The sequence below is a fragment of the Gigantopelta aegis genome, chromosome 14, assembly GCF_016097555.1.
Source record: "Gigantopelta aegis isolate Gae_Host chromosome 14, Gae_host_genome, whole genome shotgun sequence".
Taxonomy (NCBI): domain Eukaryota; kingdom Metazoa; phylum Mollusca; class Gastropoda; order Neomphalida; family Peltospiridae; genus Gigantopelta; species Gigantopelta aegis.
This window is the reverse complement of record NC_054712.1, coordinates 12344424-12363854: the sequence shown is the minus strand read 5'-3', so window position 1 is coordinate 12363854 and position 19431 is coordinate 12344424. Positions and strand designations below refer to the sequence as shown.

The 19431-nt window shown below is 37.0% G+C and overlaps 1 protein-coding gene and 1 long non-coding RNA gene across 4 annotated transcripts; both read right to left on the bottom strand.

Moving 5' to 3' along the window:
* Window positions 1-439: 439 nt before the first annotated feature.
* LOC121388020 lies at window positions 440-5717 on the bottom strand. 3 transcript variants are annotated; one of them, XR_005959922.1, is made up of 4 exons: window positions 5358-5717; window positions 2058-2142; window positions 1491-1551; window positions 440-664 (listed from the first exon to the last, which is right to left on the bottom strand). It is a non-coding gene; the product is annotated as an uncharacterized LOC121388020 (long non-coding RNA). The 3 variants fall into 3 exon arrangements; XR_005959920.1 differs by having other exon boundaries at window positions 5323-5445; XR_005959921.1 differs by having other exon boundaries at window positions 5036-5410.
* A 5926-nt stretch (window positions 5718-11643) lies between these two features.
* On the bottom strand, window positions 11644-14601 carry LOC121388019. The gene is made up of 2 exons (XM_041519219.1): window positions 13151-14601; window positions 11644-12047 (listed from the first exon to the last, which is right to left on the bottom strand). Exons 1-2 carry the CDS (start codon window positions 13383-13385, stop codon window positions 11644-11646), a joined length of 639 nt encoding a protein of 212 aa, XP_041375153.1. The 5' UTR covers window positions 13386-14601.
* Window positions 14602-19431: the final 4830 nt, after the last annotated feature.

Sequence of the window (19431 nt, the reverse complement as noted above, 5' to 3'; positions counted from 1 at the left end):
GGAACATTTAATGTATTAAATGTGCAAGGTACTTTCAATATTAACGTTTATCAGCAATCAAAATCCATGGCAGCTAGCAGTGTTGTGACTCCATCACTTGACCCACAGTAAGCTTGACAGGTTTGTTGCAAATGAGGTGAATCACAACATAACAGACGATCGGGAAATATGATAATTTAGGCACTCGTGTCATAAATATCGTCTGTCATGGACACTCATATAATATCCTCTATTAGTATAACCCATGTACTATAATTGAAATTACTCGAGACTTACACTGCAAACACACAAGAGCTCCTTACCATATGAACACCAGTAGCACTCTGCCAACAATTCATTCAAATATGTGCATTGTTACATTACTTTCTCATGCTCATTTATGTATCAGTCTTAGTTGACAATCCCACCCTTATACACACCACCAATACAATACTAATACTAATCAATCTCTAATTGCAATACTCTACCACAAAAGTAACACAAACTATACAATAATATATTCTAGCAATACTCGACAATAAGAGTAACTGCAAAAATAATGTATAATATGTGACTTGTGATACACACCTTGTCTTCTCTTGACACCTCTGGTACTCATCTCTTTCTGTGAATTGTATTGTAGCTGGTACACACCGATTCATCATCACTACTATTGAAAACATGACTAAATTTAAGAGAGAAATAAACTAAAATCAGTATATTATTTACTGGGTTTAAAGATAAATTATAATTGTTCATTTCTGAAGTACCAGCTTGGGTTTGCATCCTTTGGGTGAGAGCCAGTTATAGTACTAGGATGCAAACCCAAGCTGGTACTTCAGAAATGAACAATTATAATTTATCTTTAAACCCAGTAAATAATATACTGATTTTAGTTTAATGACTTAAAAGGTAGGTGTGAGGCCGTTGCACCAATTTCTCTCTCACTAACGACTGACAACTAATCCATCCTCGACCGGCAGTCCAGGTAGTTGAAATGTGTGCCGAGGACAGTATGCTTGAGCAATAATTTGATATAAGCACAAAAATAAATACAAATTAATTAATGTTTATACCAATTTATCAAGTTTCTTTTTTGGCTTAATTTTGTTTTAATACTATGTTGAACTGATATATCTGCAGGTCATATTCTGCATCACCATCTTATGAACTACTTTACTTGCCAATTCTTTCATACCTAGAGCTGATGTTTATTTTGAAATGCTTCAGCCATTGTATAATTGAGTTGGATTATTCACAACAGATAAGGAAGTTTAGATTATTTTTGTGACAGTTTACTTCATAAAGGTAAATTAGTAGGTAATTTAGAATGCATGTATGCAACTATATGATTGACGTTCTGAGGAAAAAGATACCACAATTTGAAGTTAAATTTCAGTAAAAATTTGAACTAAAGGGATGATTGTAACTACTCAATCCAAAGTTAGAAAAATATTTTACAAATCGTTTCAGGTTTGACAGAGATTTATATATTCTAGTTATAAACTTACTGTTGTATTAAGAAACCAATAGCAGTGGATATTGACCTCAAAAACGTTCAGATGCTCGAACCTGAAAAATGTACAATTTTGACCAAAGTTAAAGAAATATTTTTCAAAACTGGGATAGCAGATTATACTTATTATAATAATTATATACTTAATGTAGTATTTAGAAACCCCAATAGTGTTTGTCATCGACTTTAGTATAGATGAAAAAATGGCACTTTTAGAATGCTCAGCACTAAAAAAAGGTACAAATACAGCCAAAAACTGGGTGGACTGACAGAAATTTGGTTACACTGTTTAAATATTCTAGTTATTTACTTACTGTAGTATTTAAAAACCAACGGCAGTGGTTGCCATATATGGAAATATTATGCTAACTTTTCAGACTCTTGTGTACAATTATAACAGAAATTATAACTGGGAAGGTTAAAGTTTTTTGTTTAAATATTCTAGTTATACACTTAGTGTTATTGTTAGAAACCCATAGGAATGGATTCCATCAACTTTAATATACATGGAAACTGTAAAGGTTGACAGGGATTTGTTTAAATATTCTAGTTATCAACTTACAATAATATTCATAAGCGAACAGCAATTGTTACTGGCGACTTCTGTATAGATGGAAAGATGGTGGTAACTCTTCAGATGTTCGAACCTAAAAATGTACAATTTTAATGAAAGTTATAGAATTTAAAGAAAACACGGAATATTGATAGGGATTTGTTTAAATATTCTCATTATACACTTAGTAATGGGTTCTATCGATGTTGGTATAAATGGCAAAATGGGGTGACAAGTGCATTTTAGACTAAGTAAGAATGATACAGTTGAAAAAAATGAGGTTGACTGCAGATTCTTTTTATATTCTCATTATACACTTATTGTAATAGTTAGAAACCCATAGTAGTAAATTCCATTGACTTTAGTAAAGACAAAAACATGGGCCTCACTGCTTGTTATTCAACTGTTTAGTATCACTGAAAAATCTTAACATTACCACAGAAAGAAAATATATCTTAAAAATTAGGAAGGTTGACAGTTTTCTTTATCGATTCTAGTTATACACTTAATGTGCCAGATACGTAGAAAACAACAGCAATGGTTTCCATTGACTTTAGTATAGATGGAAACATGGCATTGTAAAGACAGAATTTAAGCCTAAGTTAGAAAAGTATATTTGAAAAACTTGGAAGGTTGACAAGGATTTGTTTATATATTCTAGTTGTACACTTAGTGTGATACATAGAAACCAATAGCAGTGGTTTCCGTCGAATTTAGTATAAATGAAAACATGGGAGTCACTTTTCGTATGCACGGCATTGTAAATTCGGAATTTTAGCCTAAGTTAAAAAATGTATTAAAAACAACTGGGAAGGTTGACAGGGATTTGTTTACATAGTGTGATACTTAGAAACCAATAGCAGTGGTTTCCATCAACTTTAGTATAGATGAAAACATGGGGGTTATTTTTCGTATGTTCAGCATAATAAAATTGGAATTTTAGCCTAAGTTAAAACAATATATTTTAAAAACTGGGAAGGTTGACGGGGATTTATTTATATATTCTAGTTATACTCTTAGTGTAATACTAAGAAACCAATAGCAGTGGTTTCCATCGACTTTAGTATAGATGGAAACATAGGATTCACTTTTCGCATGCTCAGCATAATAAAATAGGAATTTTAGCCTAAGTTAAAGATGTATATTTGAAAAACTGGGAAGGCTGACATGGATTTGTTTATATATTCTAGTTATACACTTAGTGTGATATATAGAAACCAATAGCAGTGGTTTCCATCGACTTTAGTATAGATGGAAATATGGGGGGTCACTTTTCATATGTTCGGTATAATAAAATCAGAATTTTAGCCTATATTAGAGAAGTATATTTGAAAAACTGGGAAGATTCACAGGGATTTGTTTATATATTCTAGTTGTACACGTAATGTGCTAGATACGTAGAACTCAACAGCAATGGTTTCCACTGACTTTAGTATAGATGGAAACATGGCAGTCACTCTTCATATGTTTGGCATTGTAAAGACAGAATTTTAGCCCAAGTTAAAGAAGTATATTTGAAAAACTGGGAAGGTTGACAGGGATTTGTTTATATATTCTAGTTGTACACTTAGTGTGATACTTAGAAACCAATAGCAGTGGTTTCCATCGACTTTAGTACAGACTGAAACACGGGGGTTACTTTTTATATGCTCGGCATTGTAAAATAGGAATTTTAGCTCAAGTTAAAAAAACCTATAAAAAACACCTGGGAAGGTTGACAGGAATTTGTTTACATATTCTAGTTATACACATTTTCACGAGCATACAAACCGTACGCAGGGATGAGGGGGTTAAGCGGCCAGCATTCCTTTTTTTTTTTTTGAAAATTAGAAATGTTGATAAGCATTTTTCATTTGGGGATGTACACTTTTAGGGGGGAGGGGGGTGGTCAAAAGTGTACGGTTTGTATGCTCGTGATAATGTTGAAAATTATGGACGGTCCCTTAGTGTGATACATAGAAACCAATAGCAGTGGTTTCCATTGACTTTAGTATAGATGGAAACATGGGGGTCACATTTCATATGTTCGGTATAATAAAATCAGAATTTTAGCCCAAGTTAAAAAAATATATTAAAAAACTGGGAAGGTTGACAGGGATTTGTTTATATATTCTGGTTATACACTCAGTGTGATACTTAGAAACCAATAGCAGTGGTTTCCATCGACTTAAGTATAGATGGAAACATGTGGGTCACTTTTCATATGTTCGGCATAATAAAATCGGAATTTTAGCCTAAGTTAGAGAAGTATATTTGAAAAACTGGGAAGGGACAGGGATTTGTTTATTATATTCTAGTTGTACACTTAGTGTGATACTTAGAAACGAATAGCAGTGGTTTCCATCGACTTTAGTATAGATGGAAACATGGGGGTTACTTTTCATATGCTCGGCATTGTAAAATCGGAATTTTAGCCAAAGTTAAAAAATAATATAATAAAAACTGGGAAGGTTGACAGGGATTTGTTTACATATTCTGGTTGTACGGTTAGTGTAATACTTAGAAACCAATAGCAGTGGTTTCCATTGACTTTAGTATAGATGGAAACACGGGGGTCACTTTTCGTAGTTCGGCGTAATAAAATCGGAATTTTAGCCCAAGTTAGAGAAGTATATTTAAAAAACTGGGAAGGTTGACAGGGATTTGTTTATATATTCTAGTTGTACACTTAGTGTGATACATAGAAACGAACAGCAGTGGTTTCCATCGACTTTAGTATAGATGGAAACATGGGGGTTACTTTTCGTATGCTTGGCATAATAAAATAGGAATTTTAGCTTGTTAGAGAAGTGTAAGGCTGACAGGGATTTATTTATATATTCTAGTTATACACTTAAAAATCAATAGCAGGGATTTATATCGACTTTAGTAGAGATGGAAAAATCATTTAACATGGGGATCACTGTTATTTGCTCAGAAATTTTAATCTAAGTTTGAAAAGTATATTTGAAAAAGTGGGAAGGTTGAAATAGGTATGTATAACGTACCTATAATTAGGAAATCCAGAGGTTTCTACCAACTTTAGCATAATTCATTAATAAATAAAAAAAATAAAAAAATGGTGGTAAACATTCACATGAATGTTAGTTTTTAACGTAATGCTACTAATTTAATGCACCTAAGATTGCACGACAAAACTGTAATGCATATATGTGTAACACTATATTAATGTACAAATGAAAATGTTAATTGTCATTAGTACCCTCTCAGTGGCTGCAAGAAGATACAGGAAGTACTTAAAAGAATATACCAATCGATAAATCTGAACACTAACAAACACTATTTTGTCTGCATGAAATGACTGCTAACTTTGCACAACTCTTTGGGCTGTTAGTTTGAGCCAACTCCCCAGCCTGTGATGTCGCTTTTATTTTATTAGGTTATTGTTGTACAAATAATATAATAGGTTAGCTTTTACTACATTCTGCGAAAATGGGATATTATGTGCCAGCAAATTCACGTGTAAAAAAAAAAAAAAAAAAGCATGGAAAATATTTTAACTGGATAGAAAAAACCGCCGTTTTGCACACTCAGAGTTATTTACCCTCGAGGTCTCATCTATCAGTTTCATTCCGTTTTAGGTCTCACTACAGTGTTCACTTTTCTGAGTGATAGTTCGTTCATCATGATACATGTAGTTCAGAACTGTGACACGTGTTATGATTTTCATATTCCCCATAGGCGGCGGAACGTTTTGAACATTGGGGTGGGGGGTGGGGGGTGGTGGAGACAACTTGCACGGCACGAAGTGCTTTGTTCTGAGCTATTTAGAGGGATTTTAAAAATAAGATGCCTGGAACGCTATTTCCTGGCACCTGATAACGGAATTAGTTTCGACATTTTGTTTTCTTTGTAATTTAATTTTTTAATTTTTTTAATAATATACAGGGGGTGAGGGGCACTTTGTATGAAGTACAGGATTTTGATCAGTGGCGGATCCAGAAAATCCATTTAGGGGTCCCAATGACGTGAGGTGGAATGCCAAGGGAATATTTTTTTAATATAAAATAAAATTGTTACTGTCGCAAAAAAATTTTTGGGGTGGACCCATGCCCTCCTAGATCCGCCTATGATGATTCATTAAAAACAAAAAACTATTTTCTTGGGAAATTTAAAATGTGCGTGTTAAAATTGGTGATGGTAGAACAAACTAGTATTCTGAGAGTAGTGCTAAAGCAATACATGTCACCGGTCCCAATTTTAAACAAATGTTCATATCTCCCAACTTCAAGGGTCATAACTTTGTTACAAATGGATAAATCGATACACAAAATTTCAGCTCAATATCTCAAGCAATTGTGAAAAACTATATGTGGGACAGACCGGAAGAAAGACAAACTGACAGACAGACAGAAGGACAGAGATGAAATCTATAGTCCCCTTCGGTTGGACCGATAGGGAACTAATAATTTTATTTAATTATGCACCAGATAGAATTTTATTCATGAAACCAATCAGAAGTTTTTACATCAGACGTAATTAGGTTATGGGGCGGGATTTAGCTCAGTCGGTTGAGTGCTCGCTTGAGGTGCTTGCATCGCAGGATCAAACCATCTCTGTGGATCCATTCAGCTGAATGGCAGGGTTGAAAATTAGCAGTCGTCCGGTCACCCGTGGCACCCTTTATTGACTAAGTACTCTGACTATAAGAGAGCTAGACGGACATTTGGACAGTCCAAATGTCCGTCTAACTCTCTTACAGTCAGATCTGGCAGAAAAAGACAGAACATGTTCTATATTTAGACAGCGCCAAAATAATGAATAAAGATAAAATTCATATAAAACTATATTAATTTATTAACTTTTAAACCCATACCATCTCAAATAACATTTTATTGGGGGTAAAAGTTCAGTGTAAATTAAAACAAAAATTCTTTACAAATTACCATCAAACTGCATAGGTTAACTTTCTTTTTGTAATGCAGGTTTATTTATTTTATTAAGGCAATTGATGGAACATCCAAAGTAATCTTAATTACAAAACCGTAATACATTATCAGGGCCGTATCCCTGACAAAGCAGAGTCAAATGGGTATTTGGCAAACTAGTGGATGATTCTATGGATTTCTATGTAGTGTCTCGTCTATAGGAGAAGAGCCACTCCCAAGGAAATAATTTACTGGGTATTTCATCAATTTCATCCCTCTTGCATCGCCAAAAAGTTTATGTATCGCCACAAAGAGGTCTGCCACTCCTAGACTAGTTTACTAAAGCAATCGCAGTTCTACCTTCTACCTGTGTACTGCATTATCTAAAAATGAGATTTAATATGTTTAATTTAATGGTAATTTGTAAAGAAAATTTTGTTTTGTTTTGAGTTGGTATGTTGCCAATTCATTATTGGGTTTGGGTTTTTTGACGCAAACAGACTATATACAGTGAGCACATGGTTATTATTCAACAAAAAACCCATTCTAGTTTTGATTTTGTCCGTGCATTTAAATTTCAATGTGATAATTGGAGGGCTAGTTGAATTTGAGAAGGGCCAGTAAGATTTTTCTTTAACTGGCCCTGCTGGCGACCATAGTTTTCATCTTAATTTTCAACCCTGGAATGGATGCTTTTTTCGTTCCAACCAATGCACAACTGGACAAAGGCCATGGGGTCATTCCGTGCCAACTCAACCAGAGGTTCCCGGGTCACCATCTCCAAATTTTATAAAATTTCACCCATTTATACTTCCATATAAATAATGGACGCATGCAAAAATTTTAGGGTCAAATTCTAATTAGTTTTGAAATTATGGTTGATCAAATGCAGGGCCCGTTGTCCCATTTTTGACATTTGCGACTGTGTCATGTGATTTCGGGCACCTTTTGAATGCTAATAACTTAATACATTATAAAGATATCAAGCTGCAATTTGCTATATTAGCTAATTCATACCTTGAGAATGTATAACTGCACTCATTTTGTACATATCTGTCAGTTTCTGACCTGGAGACCTCTAAAGTTTAGTTTTTTATCATTCAGAAATGATATTTGTTATATTTTGGGGGACTATTACTCCCTGGTTATTTATCACAGATACAAACTGTTATTTGATTTGAAGTATATACCTATAGATGTTTCTTAATGAGAAAGCTTATATGAATCAAATGTTTTATTAATGTGTAGTTAGGGTCCAAAGTTGAGAAGAAAAAATAAATTGTGAAAAATATACCTGCATACCAGGGGTGGTTGACCACGTGGGCAATTACCCAGCATCATGAGTTTTTAACATGAATAACTCATGTGCATATGCTATATATGTTCTAGTTTTGACTGTGGCTCAACTCCTTGATAGTTAAATGAACTTACATTTATAACCCCCATACAGGAGCTCGTGAAATTGTCAAGTGATTTCGGGGGCTTTTTGGATGCTAGTAACGTTTTTAATTATAAAGATATCCAGCTACAATTTGCTGTATTAGCTCATTCATATATGGAGAATCTATAACTGCACTCATTTTGTACATATCTGTCATAGTTTCTGACCAGGGGACCCCTACAGTTTAGTTTTGTATCATTCAGAAATGATATTTTTTTATATTTTGGGGGACTATTACTCCCTGATTATTTATCACAGATACAAACTGTTATTTGATTTGAAGTATATACCTATAGATGTTTCTTTATGAGAAAGCTTATCTGAATCAAATGAAATATTAATGTGTAATTAGGGTCCAAAGTTAAGAAAAAAATATATAATGTGAAAAATATACCTGCATACCAGGGGTAGTTTGACCATATGTACAAAATGAGTGCAGTTATAGATTCTCCATGTATGAATTAGCTAATATAGCAAATTGCAACTTGATATCTTTATAATTAAAAAAATTACTAGCATTCAAAAATCATCCGAAATCACTTGACACAGTCGCGAGTGCAAAAAATTGGTCAACGGGCCCTGCATTTGACCAGTCATAATTTCAAAACTACTTAGTATTTGGACTTAAACGTTTGCATGCATCCATCATTTATATAGATGCACAAATGGGTGAAATTTCATCAAAATCGGAGACGGTCACCCCGGAAGATTTCTGGAATTTGGTTGTTTTGGCGTGGCGTGACCCTATGGTATGTGTTTTCCTGTCTGTGGGAAAGTGATATAAAAGATCCCTTACTGCGTTAGAAAAAATGTAGAGGGTTTCCTCTGATGACTACAAGTCAGAATTACCAAATGTTTGACATCCAATAGCCGATGATTAATTAATCGATGTGCTCCAGTGGTGTCGTTAAACAAAACAAACTTTAACAAACTTTTTAACTAGGTTATCAAAGGTTTATCTTACTATTCGGTCAAAATTTTAAACAGTAGGTTTGCTACAAAAACACAAATTACAAACAAGGCATCGAAATGATTACGTAATACTAATGGCACTTAGAACACTTAAAATTACCATTTAAAACCAGAGCACTTTTACCATTTAAAATCATAATCGTACGAGACAGGGGGGACGGGTGGGTGGGGCAACTGCTGGGACAAAACCTCAAATTCGTGCAAAAATCATAGAGATATTCTGGCAAAACATAATCACCTGAGACCTTTTTAACGTGTATTTCCATCATTTTACCCTCAAAATTAGTTGTGATCCATGTAAAAATGCGTAGTCATTCGTTTGCAACCATATAGGATGTTTAGTAGTAATGCTAGTATGAATAAATGTTATGCAGATTCGGGCATTTTCGTTTAATTTGGGCAAAAACCAACCTACCCCCCCCCCACCCCACCCCCACCCCACTAAAATAGGAGCCCGTGCGTCTATGTTTAGAACCAGTTGTAAATATTTGCCGAAATATTTGCAATAAATTCCAGAGAATATGTATTTGCCTTTCATATAAAAATCCATTCACAAAAAAAAGGTATATCGTTTTCAAAATAATATCCACAACTATACGAGGAACCGGTGCTACAGCCAACTCGATACAAGTCTGCTTTAAAATCACTACATTTTCTCTTATATTGCCAATTGAATAGTATTGTGCAATGCATGAGACATCGGGTTTTATTGCTTTTTTTTAAATGAAGATATGTTTTGACAATTTCGAATTTCAGCTCGAAGGTTGTTCCAAAGTTTTATTGTCGAATTGATAAACGACGATTGAAGTAAATGAGTTCTAGCAGAGGGTAAAGAAATATCATTACGATTTCTCGGCATGTAGCCAAGGGATTCTTTCTTCAACTGTTTATGGGATACTGTGTATTATAAAAGCATGAGCATGCGAATTATGCCTCGAAGTAAGAGTTGCTAATCTAGTTTTGTTGTACAAAGACTTTTTAGGTGCAAATTTAGGCAAACCAGTGATGCAATTTAGCGGCTTCTAATTGCACTTTTCCAATAGTCTGCGTCGACTAAAGAACACCCATCCCACACTTCCGATGCATATTGTGCTACCGGTCGGAAGTTCTGGCTGTGTGACTGCTTTTGTAAAAAACCCAGTAAAACGCTAGTTTTATCTGGATTTAAGGATACAAGCCATTTTTTGTTACCATTTGTGAAGTCAAGTAACAGTTGTTTTCAGTGAAAGAGATATGTCATTAGATGAAGATGTTATGTTGGTATCGTCAGCAAATAACCTCGTTGCACAATTTTTCTGCAATATCATTAATATCAATTAAAAATAATAATGGTTCTAAAACTGAGCCTTGAGGTACTCCGGTCATTAAAGTGCCTAAATTTGAAAAAGTACCATTTACGACGTCTCGTTGCTTTCTGTTTGATATATAATCTATAATTCAATTTAGTACATTTCCCGTTATGCCACAATTTTCCAGTTTATTGATTAATCTTTTGTGCCACACTATCAAATGCCTTTGATACAGCACAGAAATGTTGCATTGTGTTCAAAGATTCACAAATTTGGGAGTAGTTTTAATAATTGATGAACAGCACTGTGTTTAGGGCGATATAAGCGCACTGATATTTGTACTATAGAAAGTCATTGGATATAAAATAATAAAATAAGTTATAACTGTTTGAATAAAATTCTGTAAAATACTGTAACTCAGTATATATGATAAAGGAAAATAATATTTGTTTAACGACCCCTCAGCAGATTTTTAAACGATTGTTTGTGCCTAATATGGTTATGGTCCAGGAAGAGGGAGGAAATTAATTGCCTCCACAAAGGATGTAGGGCATGTCAGGTCAGGTCAAAGGGCTTTACGTGCATATTCAGAGTAAGCTGTTGTAGCGCACGCTTGTCATGGGCACGGGGACCAGACAACTCGGACCGGGGGACAACTCGGCCCCGTTATTAGACTGATAGACTGCTGTGACACATTATATGCGTGTTAAGTATGATAGTTGGCCATGTCGTAGTAATAATAATGCATTATACTGATAGATACCGCTAACTATATGGTCACCATTAAGAATGACAATTGTGTATGTCGTAGGCGCATATCGTATAGTGTCGGATTGGTTTCTAGAAGTATTGTACTATAGAAATAACGCAAAAGACATCATTTGCCAAATTCCCACATTTATTACATTAAATACATACGCACATACCAACAGAACACATATACATAAATAGTTATAATAAATAAATAAATAAAACACCAATCACCAAAAGAACATAGAAATAAAACATCCAACAAAAGATAAAAGTCAGTGTGCAACAGGGGCGTACAGCTTTCCACAGGCAGACAGGAATCTCGAAGTGGACACTTCACCATCTGCGTAGCGTCTCCACAGTTCGAATATTTTCCCCTGCAGATTCCTGAAAGCCTTCCTCTGTCGCCGTCGCATCTTCCTCTCTGAGACGAACCGGCATGTCAGAGGAACCAGCCTGGCTTCAGTGTGGAGCATGTAGAAGGGAGGGGCTGTTCCAAGGGCACGGTGGTTCAGTCGGTGATGCCAGCCCTCCACATCGTTGTTGGTCCTCACACTCTGGTTGAAGACTGACCAGGCGCTCACAGACCACACACTGCTCCTCATCCAGGTGCGGTCCACATAGTCCATGAGGGTCACCAGTCCTTGAACTTGTGTTCCTCTTCTAAGACTGTCGAAGGCTAAATGGATCAACAATTTATCAATTTAACAAAAAACAAAAAACACATTCTTTTATTTCTGTAAGAATACTTTAATTTAAAAAACAACACTTGTTCAACAATATTGTTCAACTCCGGGCCGAGTTGTCCTCCGGGCCGAGTTGTCTGGCATTCATGGGCACCGGTACCAGGCTGCGAATCCATGCAGTACCTATATCAGCCTTATGTCCGATGGCTTGACCATGACACGACAGAGGCCGGTGTCCTTTCATTTCATTTCAACTTATTTTCGTGCTTATATCCAATTAAGGTTCAAGCACGCTGACCTGGGCACACACACACACACACACACACACACCTCATCAATTCAGAATGTCTGTACAGTTTAGTGTTTGTTGTTAGTGACAGAGGAGAGGTGTAGTGATCTTACACCTACTCAATGAGTCATTAAAACTCGCTCTGGCTTAGGCCTAACCACGACACCACCAAGGCCAGTGTCCGTAAATATTGCCCGAAATGCACTTTTTCTTTCCTTGAGTGAACCAAGGGAAATAACTCCTTGGGACAATCCAGGAAGTAAAACCCTCGCAAGGAAATTGTTCACAGTCACCTGACAAAATCTGGACAGGTAAGTAGGCTATTCTAGCTTCTCTTTGTTTCAGTTACAGGAAATAACTCCTTGGGACAATCCAGGAAGTAAAACCCTCACAAGGAAATTGTTCACAGTTACCTGACAAAATCTGGACAGGTAAGTAGGCTATTCTAGCTTCTCTTTGTTTCAGTTACATTCATTTTAAGTTTATATGCCAGACTGTAGCTGAGGTTACTTAGTGACGTTTAATACATCGAATGGTTTCTAGACGTTTCGTACCCAAACACGTTCGTACCATACCGTTTCGTAACCACTAGAATACCAGTTCGTAACCAATTAAATAATGTCATATATTACACCTAACATTAATTTTTTTTTTAAATACACAATTATAATGTTATATTACAAACATATTGTAACATTTAGCAAAATATTTGTTGTAATAATCACTCAGTATCTTTTATAAGCATTAAATGAGCAATTATGTGCTGTGCATCACTGAAGCATGCCGTTTCGTAACCAAAAAACATACCTTTTCGTAGCCAAAGAGCATTCTTTTGTCTTGTAATTTGGTGTCGATTACACAGTGCAGCGATGGTGTTTATTGTTATGCATAACCGTTCCGAGATATCGATCAGAATATTTCGCAAGACCGATCCTCTCTTCGTACACATGTATATATGCTCAAAACAAAAACATTCATACACGCACACGTACTTACGTTCGCACACGCACGCACAAAAATATAATAAGATCTGATATCCCATGTTTTTGGAATGTGGGCTTTTTTTTAGGTCTAATAATGTCTACATTGTCCGATATAATACATTTTTGATAGAAGAATACAACTTTTTGTTTTAATTTATGCCTTTGTTTGGTATGCCTTTGGGTACGAACTGGGGAAAGTGTACCGCCCGTTCCCCCCATTAGTTATCGATCTAAAGAGGGATTTTTTGATGGGGTATATATATCCCTAACCCTAACCCTAACCCTAACTAATATCATCATGCTACAAAACGACAAAAAAAAAGAGAAGGAAACATTAATAAACTATTATAAATGATGGGGGGAAACGGGTGGAGCTCTTGCCCCCATGAGGTTATAATATTAAGTACTTTTCTTGATTTGTTTTAGACAAAAAGCAATTATATGCGATGCGTTTGTTAAATTTTTAGCACCGGAGGGACGTAGTAAGTGTGGTAAAAGTATTTATGTAACGTACTTGCCCCGTGCTGTCTATAAATTAAATATAATAATAGAGAAAAAAAAAATACTAGGAGGCATACAAATTACAAAATTTAGCCTTGTTAATCTGGCCACTTTCTAGCAGACAATTACGCTGGCAGACAATTTCAGCTGACACGCATGGCGACGTTCTAAACACCGGACTCATACACCTTTCGAAGACCTTTCAAGACATAAAAATGAGTCTTTGTTGTTATTTTGATTTTGTGTGGTTTCTTATATAAAGATATTCTTTTAAACTCTGAAATTCTTAAGTTATAGTGAATACTAATAATTAGCATATCGGTGTGTTTGAAAGGCATACGAGTCCGGTGTAATTGTCTGCCAGCGTAATTGTCTGCTAGAAAGTGGCTGCTAGAATCCGCTCGGTAAAGTAGGACTTTTTTCCTTTAATTCAAAGTGAAGATTGTTTCAAAGTAAGTATTTCTTGGTCTCAGTGAGCTCGAAATAGATCACAATATACGATTAGGGTGTGGAAATGTGATGGTAATCGTTATTTTGACCGCAATTTCGTTCCGAGCAAAATTACTCGGAACCGTTGTCCAGAAGCTGCTAATGGCGGAATGCCTAGACAAGATAAACCTCGCTGTTTGTGCTTGCACGCGAGGATTATCTTGGTGAACTAGCATATGGTCATGTGACATGCACCAAATGTGGACTACAAAATTAACTCTATACAGGCCTGTACGTAGACATTTATATGGGGGGGGGGGGGTGCATAACTGATGGCCCAAAGGGCCGGAGATGTCTGAGGGCATGTCTCCCCACCCACCCCCCGAAATTTTTTTTAAATCTAGAATGCAGGAGATGCATTTTCCTGCATTCTAGGAAGTAAATTTGAAATGTTTCTTTGCCTCAAAATATTTTTTACACATCCACGGACGGACCGCGGCAGACTATGGGGTGTGTGTGTATGCACCCCTCGCACCCCCCTGCGTACGGGCCTACTTTATAATAATTATAATTTTCTGTGGTGTTAATTTAGCTGTGATATATATATATATATATATATATACTCTTCAAAAAAAGAAACGCAAAAGGGTACAAATGGGTTATAACTCCGATTTTATGTTTCCTACCGGTTCATGCTTTGTGAATATAAGGTCATTGCATGTCCCAAACACATTCCCACGGTTACATTCGATAAAACGCAGCTACTGTACAATAAAGTTCCAAAATGTGAATATTCGCAAAAACGCAGCCACGTGCAAACCATGTCACCACTGCATGTGCGTTGTCTGCACGTGCAACATGAACACCGACAGTATAAAAGTGCAGGGTGTTCGCTTGCCTGGCCTCTGTATCTGGCCGACAGTTGACAATCCAGGACATGCCACGTCTCAGTGAACCGCAGAGAAACAATGCCATCGGCCGACTAGACGCAGGCGAATCCAGAACGGCCGTTGCCAGGGCATTCCATGTGTCCCCAAGCACCATCTCCAGACTGTGGGACCGTTACCAGCAACATGGATCAACACGTGACCTCCCTAGATCCGGTCGACCACGGGTCACTACCCCCGGGCAGGACCGCTACATCCGGGTACGCCACCTTCGGGAACGATTGACTACTGCCACCTCCACAGCCGCAGCAATACCAGGTTTGCGCAGGATATCCGACCAGACCGCACGGAACCGCCTACGTGAGGTAGGAATTCGTGCCAGACGTCCAGTTCGAGGTGTCATCTTAACACCACAACACCGTCGACTCCGACTGCAGTGGTGCCAGATTCATCGACAATGGCCTCAACTGCGATGGAGACAGGTGTGGTTCAGTGACGAGTCCCGATTTCTGCTCCGACGTCATGATGGAAGATGTCGCGTGTATAGGCGTCGTGGTGAACGTTATGCGGCAAACTGCGTGCAGGAAGTGGACAGATTCGGCGGCGGGGGTAGTGTCATGGTGTGGGCAGCCATCTCACACACTGGCAGAACTGACCTGGTCCACGTGCAGGGCAACCTGAATGCACAGGGCTACATTGACCAGATCCTCCGGCCACACATCGTTCCAGTTATGGCCAACGCCAACGCAGTGTTCCAACATGACAACGCCAGGCCTCACACAGCTCGTCTCACAACGGCTTTCCTACAGAAACAACAACATTAATCACCGGATTTTGAACCCAATTGGATCCTTCCTTGGCCATCGATATCACCGGATTTGAACCCAATTGAGCATCTATGGGACTGCCCGAGTTGGACCGACAGCCCCAGACCCTGCCCGAGCTGGCAGCAGCCTTGCAGGCCGAGTGGGCCACCATCCCCCGGGACGTCATCCGTACTCTGGTTGCTTCAATGGGCAGGCGGTGCCAGGCAGTTGTCAACACACGCGGAGGCCACACCCGGTATTGACTCCAGATGACCTTGACCTTGGTGGTGTGTCCTATCACTTACTCACAATGGACTAGAGTGAATTGTGAACAATCCTGCAACATTTGGTAATTATCGGAATCACCATTCAATAATTAAATCAATTCTCCAAATGTTACGACAATGTGGTTTTGCGTTTCTTCTTTTGAAGAGTATATATATATATATATATATATATATATATATATATATATACATACATACAGGGCTCAAAACTCGCCAAAAAATATGGTGGCTCAAAAACAAATATCTGGGCCACTAAAGTTTCATTTTCAGTGGCCCAAACTTGCTTTAGGTAGCCCAAACACGAAATATTCATATTTCAGGTTTTAAGTAAACATGTGAAATGTGGTTCAATAAAATAATATTGATTTGAAGAACCACTTGTATATATAGCAAAGTTACCAACATACATAGTATTGAAATGAAAAATTAGAAAAAAAACATGACGAGCAAATTATGTACTTACCTTTGTACAATTTTACAAAATGTCTGAACTTAATTATTTTTTGTTTTGTTTACATCATTAACACAAAATTGCATGGCGTGACTCGTCACCTAGGGGTAGCTCACATATAATAATAAAAAAAAAAAGTACAACCAACTAGGCTACATAATTGTTCATGTGTTAGCAAAGTGTTGTTCACGTGTTCAGTGTTTAATATAAATATTTGTAAGAAATAGATACAAACGAAGTTGGGGTAAGGTTCATTTGTGCTAGACAGAACTGGCGATATCAGTGCAATCGATTCATTCGATGAAGAAATAAAAAGAACACAGACATGATATCCCAATTTAGGGGATCACCTTTATGTTTTTTAGATATCTTGAAATCTTTATTAAAATAATATTAAAACAAGGGGTATGTCTTTTTGCAAAGTCGACCAATACCCAACGATAGGCCTACACATAGCCTAAGTACTCTGGCTAGCCTATACGGTAACCATGTTTCTCACCCCTTTTTTTTCCTTTTTCTCTTCTGGTTTCTTTTTTAGAGGGGGTGATGGTGGAGGGGGGCTTCCATCCTCCTTTAATTTTTACCCATCGAGAATATTATGTAGGCCTACATTTCCTTCTGCTCTTTTTCTATTTCCCTCAACTTCAAAATATGGTCATAAATTTGATTTTCAGATTATTTTCTAAAAGACAATCCACTGCATCCTTCCTGTAACTTGTGCTAATTGGATCAGGTTCAATGTCATTCTGCTCACTGGTGTTATCATCAGATAAGTGTTTGATTCTATGTTCAGTATTATTGTCAATATCTACTGGACTGTATTTATCATATTCATCCAATACAGTTAAAGTTAAAGTTAGAGAACATTGATTTATTAATCATCGGCTATTGGATGTCTAACATTTGGTAATATTAACGTATAGTCTTACAGAGGAAACCCGCTACATTTTCTATTAGTAGCAACAGATGTTTTATATGAACCATATCCACAGACAGGATAGCACATACCACGGCCTTTGATATGCCAGTCTTTGTGCACTGGATGGGATGAGAAATAGCCCAATGGCTCCACCAACGGGGATCGATCACAGACCTATCACGGGCACTTTACCACTGGACTACGTCCCGCTCGTCATCTAATACAGATACTGTTTCTTCCGTTTCCACTGTTCTTAGTCTTGGTCTTCTATTTTGAATTCCAAAATGTGCCTCAAAGAGTAGGCCTACTTCAGGCTCTTGTAAACTTTAAAATATACATCTGTAAGGAAAGAAAACCAACTCCTACCCAAATGATGTGAAGTGAGTAAAGTGAACAGATATTATAATAATTTAATAATTATCACACATGCACGCACGCACATACACACACAGCAGTAATAATAATAATAATAAAATTGGTTGAGGGAGAAAACCTTTTGAGAATTGATCTACTATACCTCCACTTGCTAATCTCTAGACCAGCTTATGCAGTGACATCATGACGTATAATAAAGGTATATAAATGAAACGTTTCAAAGTATCAAAGTACTGATGGTATCGCTAATGATCTCTACCGATTTTCTCAGGTACAAAGTACAAAACAGTAACCAAACTCTATTGTACATATAGTATACAGATATATGTTTATTTCAAATGGATCTTCATGTAAAGAAGATGTCATCTTCTAAATTCTTCAAAACAAACAATGCAAACAGCATATCAACTTTTACTTCCGCGTTTACATGTGACATCAAACTTTGAGCAACGTTTACTCGGTTTCTGACGCCGTGCTAACTTGTAGGTTTTCGCATGTGACGGCTCATATATATAGAGGTTACTACCCTCATGTATTTCGGTATCGTCAATATCATATATTAGGAATAAAAATAGTATTATGCGAGCATAATACATTATTTTTATTCCTAATATATGATATTGACGATACCGAAATACACGAGGGTAATAATCTCTTTATCATATAAGCTCAAGCTTAATACAACATCTTTTTGTAAACTGTACACGCAAATTTACTTCCAGTCCGCCATTACTAGATATTCAAATGACGTAAGAATATGTGGCGCAGTGTATTTTTGAATGGAAATGACGTCAAATAAAGTTATGCCTAACGTTTTTTGTTTTCTGAATGCTGGACAGCTTTCAGTGTCAAATTTGCCATTGAAATGTTTTATTTGACGACTATGAATGCATACGTCAATCATGGAGTGTCACCAAAGTACGTTTGCTTAAATGTCTATAAACCTAGTGCCGAGACCTTGACTAATTTACATCTAATTTGCAAAGTTATCAAATTCTCAAAGTATGTGATCTAAAAAATATCACATACTTTGATTGCACTGAAAATGTAAGATATTATATGATAAATATACTCTTCAAAAGAAGAAACGCAAAACCACATTGTCGTAACATTTGGAGAATTGATTTAATTATTGAATGGTGAGTCCGATAATTACCAAATGTTGCAGGATTGTTCACAATTCACTCTAGTCCATTGTGAGTAAGTGATAGGACACACCACCAAGGTCAAGGTCATCTGGAGTCAATACCGGGTGTGGCCTCCGCGTGTGTTGACAACTGCCTGGCACCGCCTGCCCATTGAAGCAACCAGAGTACGGATGACGTCCCGGGGGATGGTGGCCCACTCGGCCTGCAAGGCTGCTGCCAGCTCGGGCAGGGTCTGGGGCTGTGGTTGTCGCTGTCGGAGGCGTCGGTCCAACTCGTCCCATAGATGCTCAATTGGGTTCAAA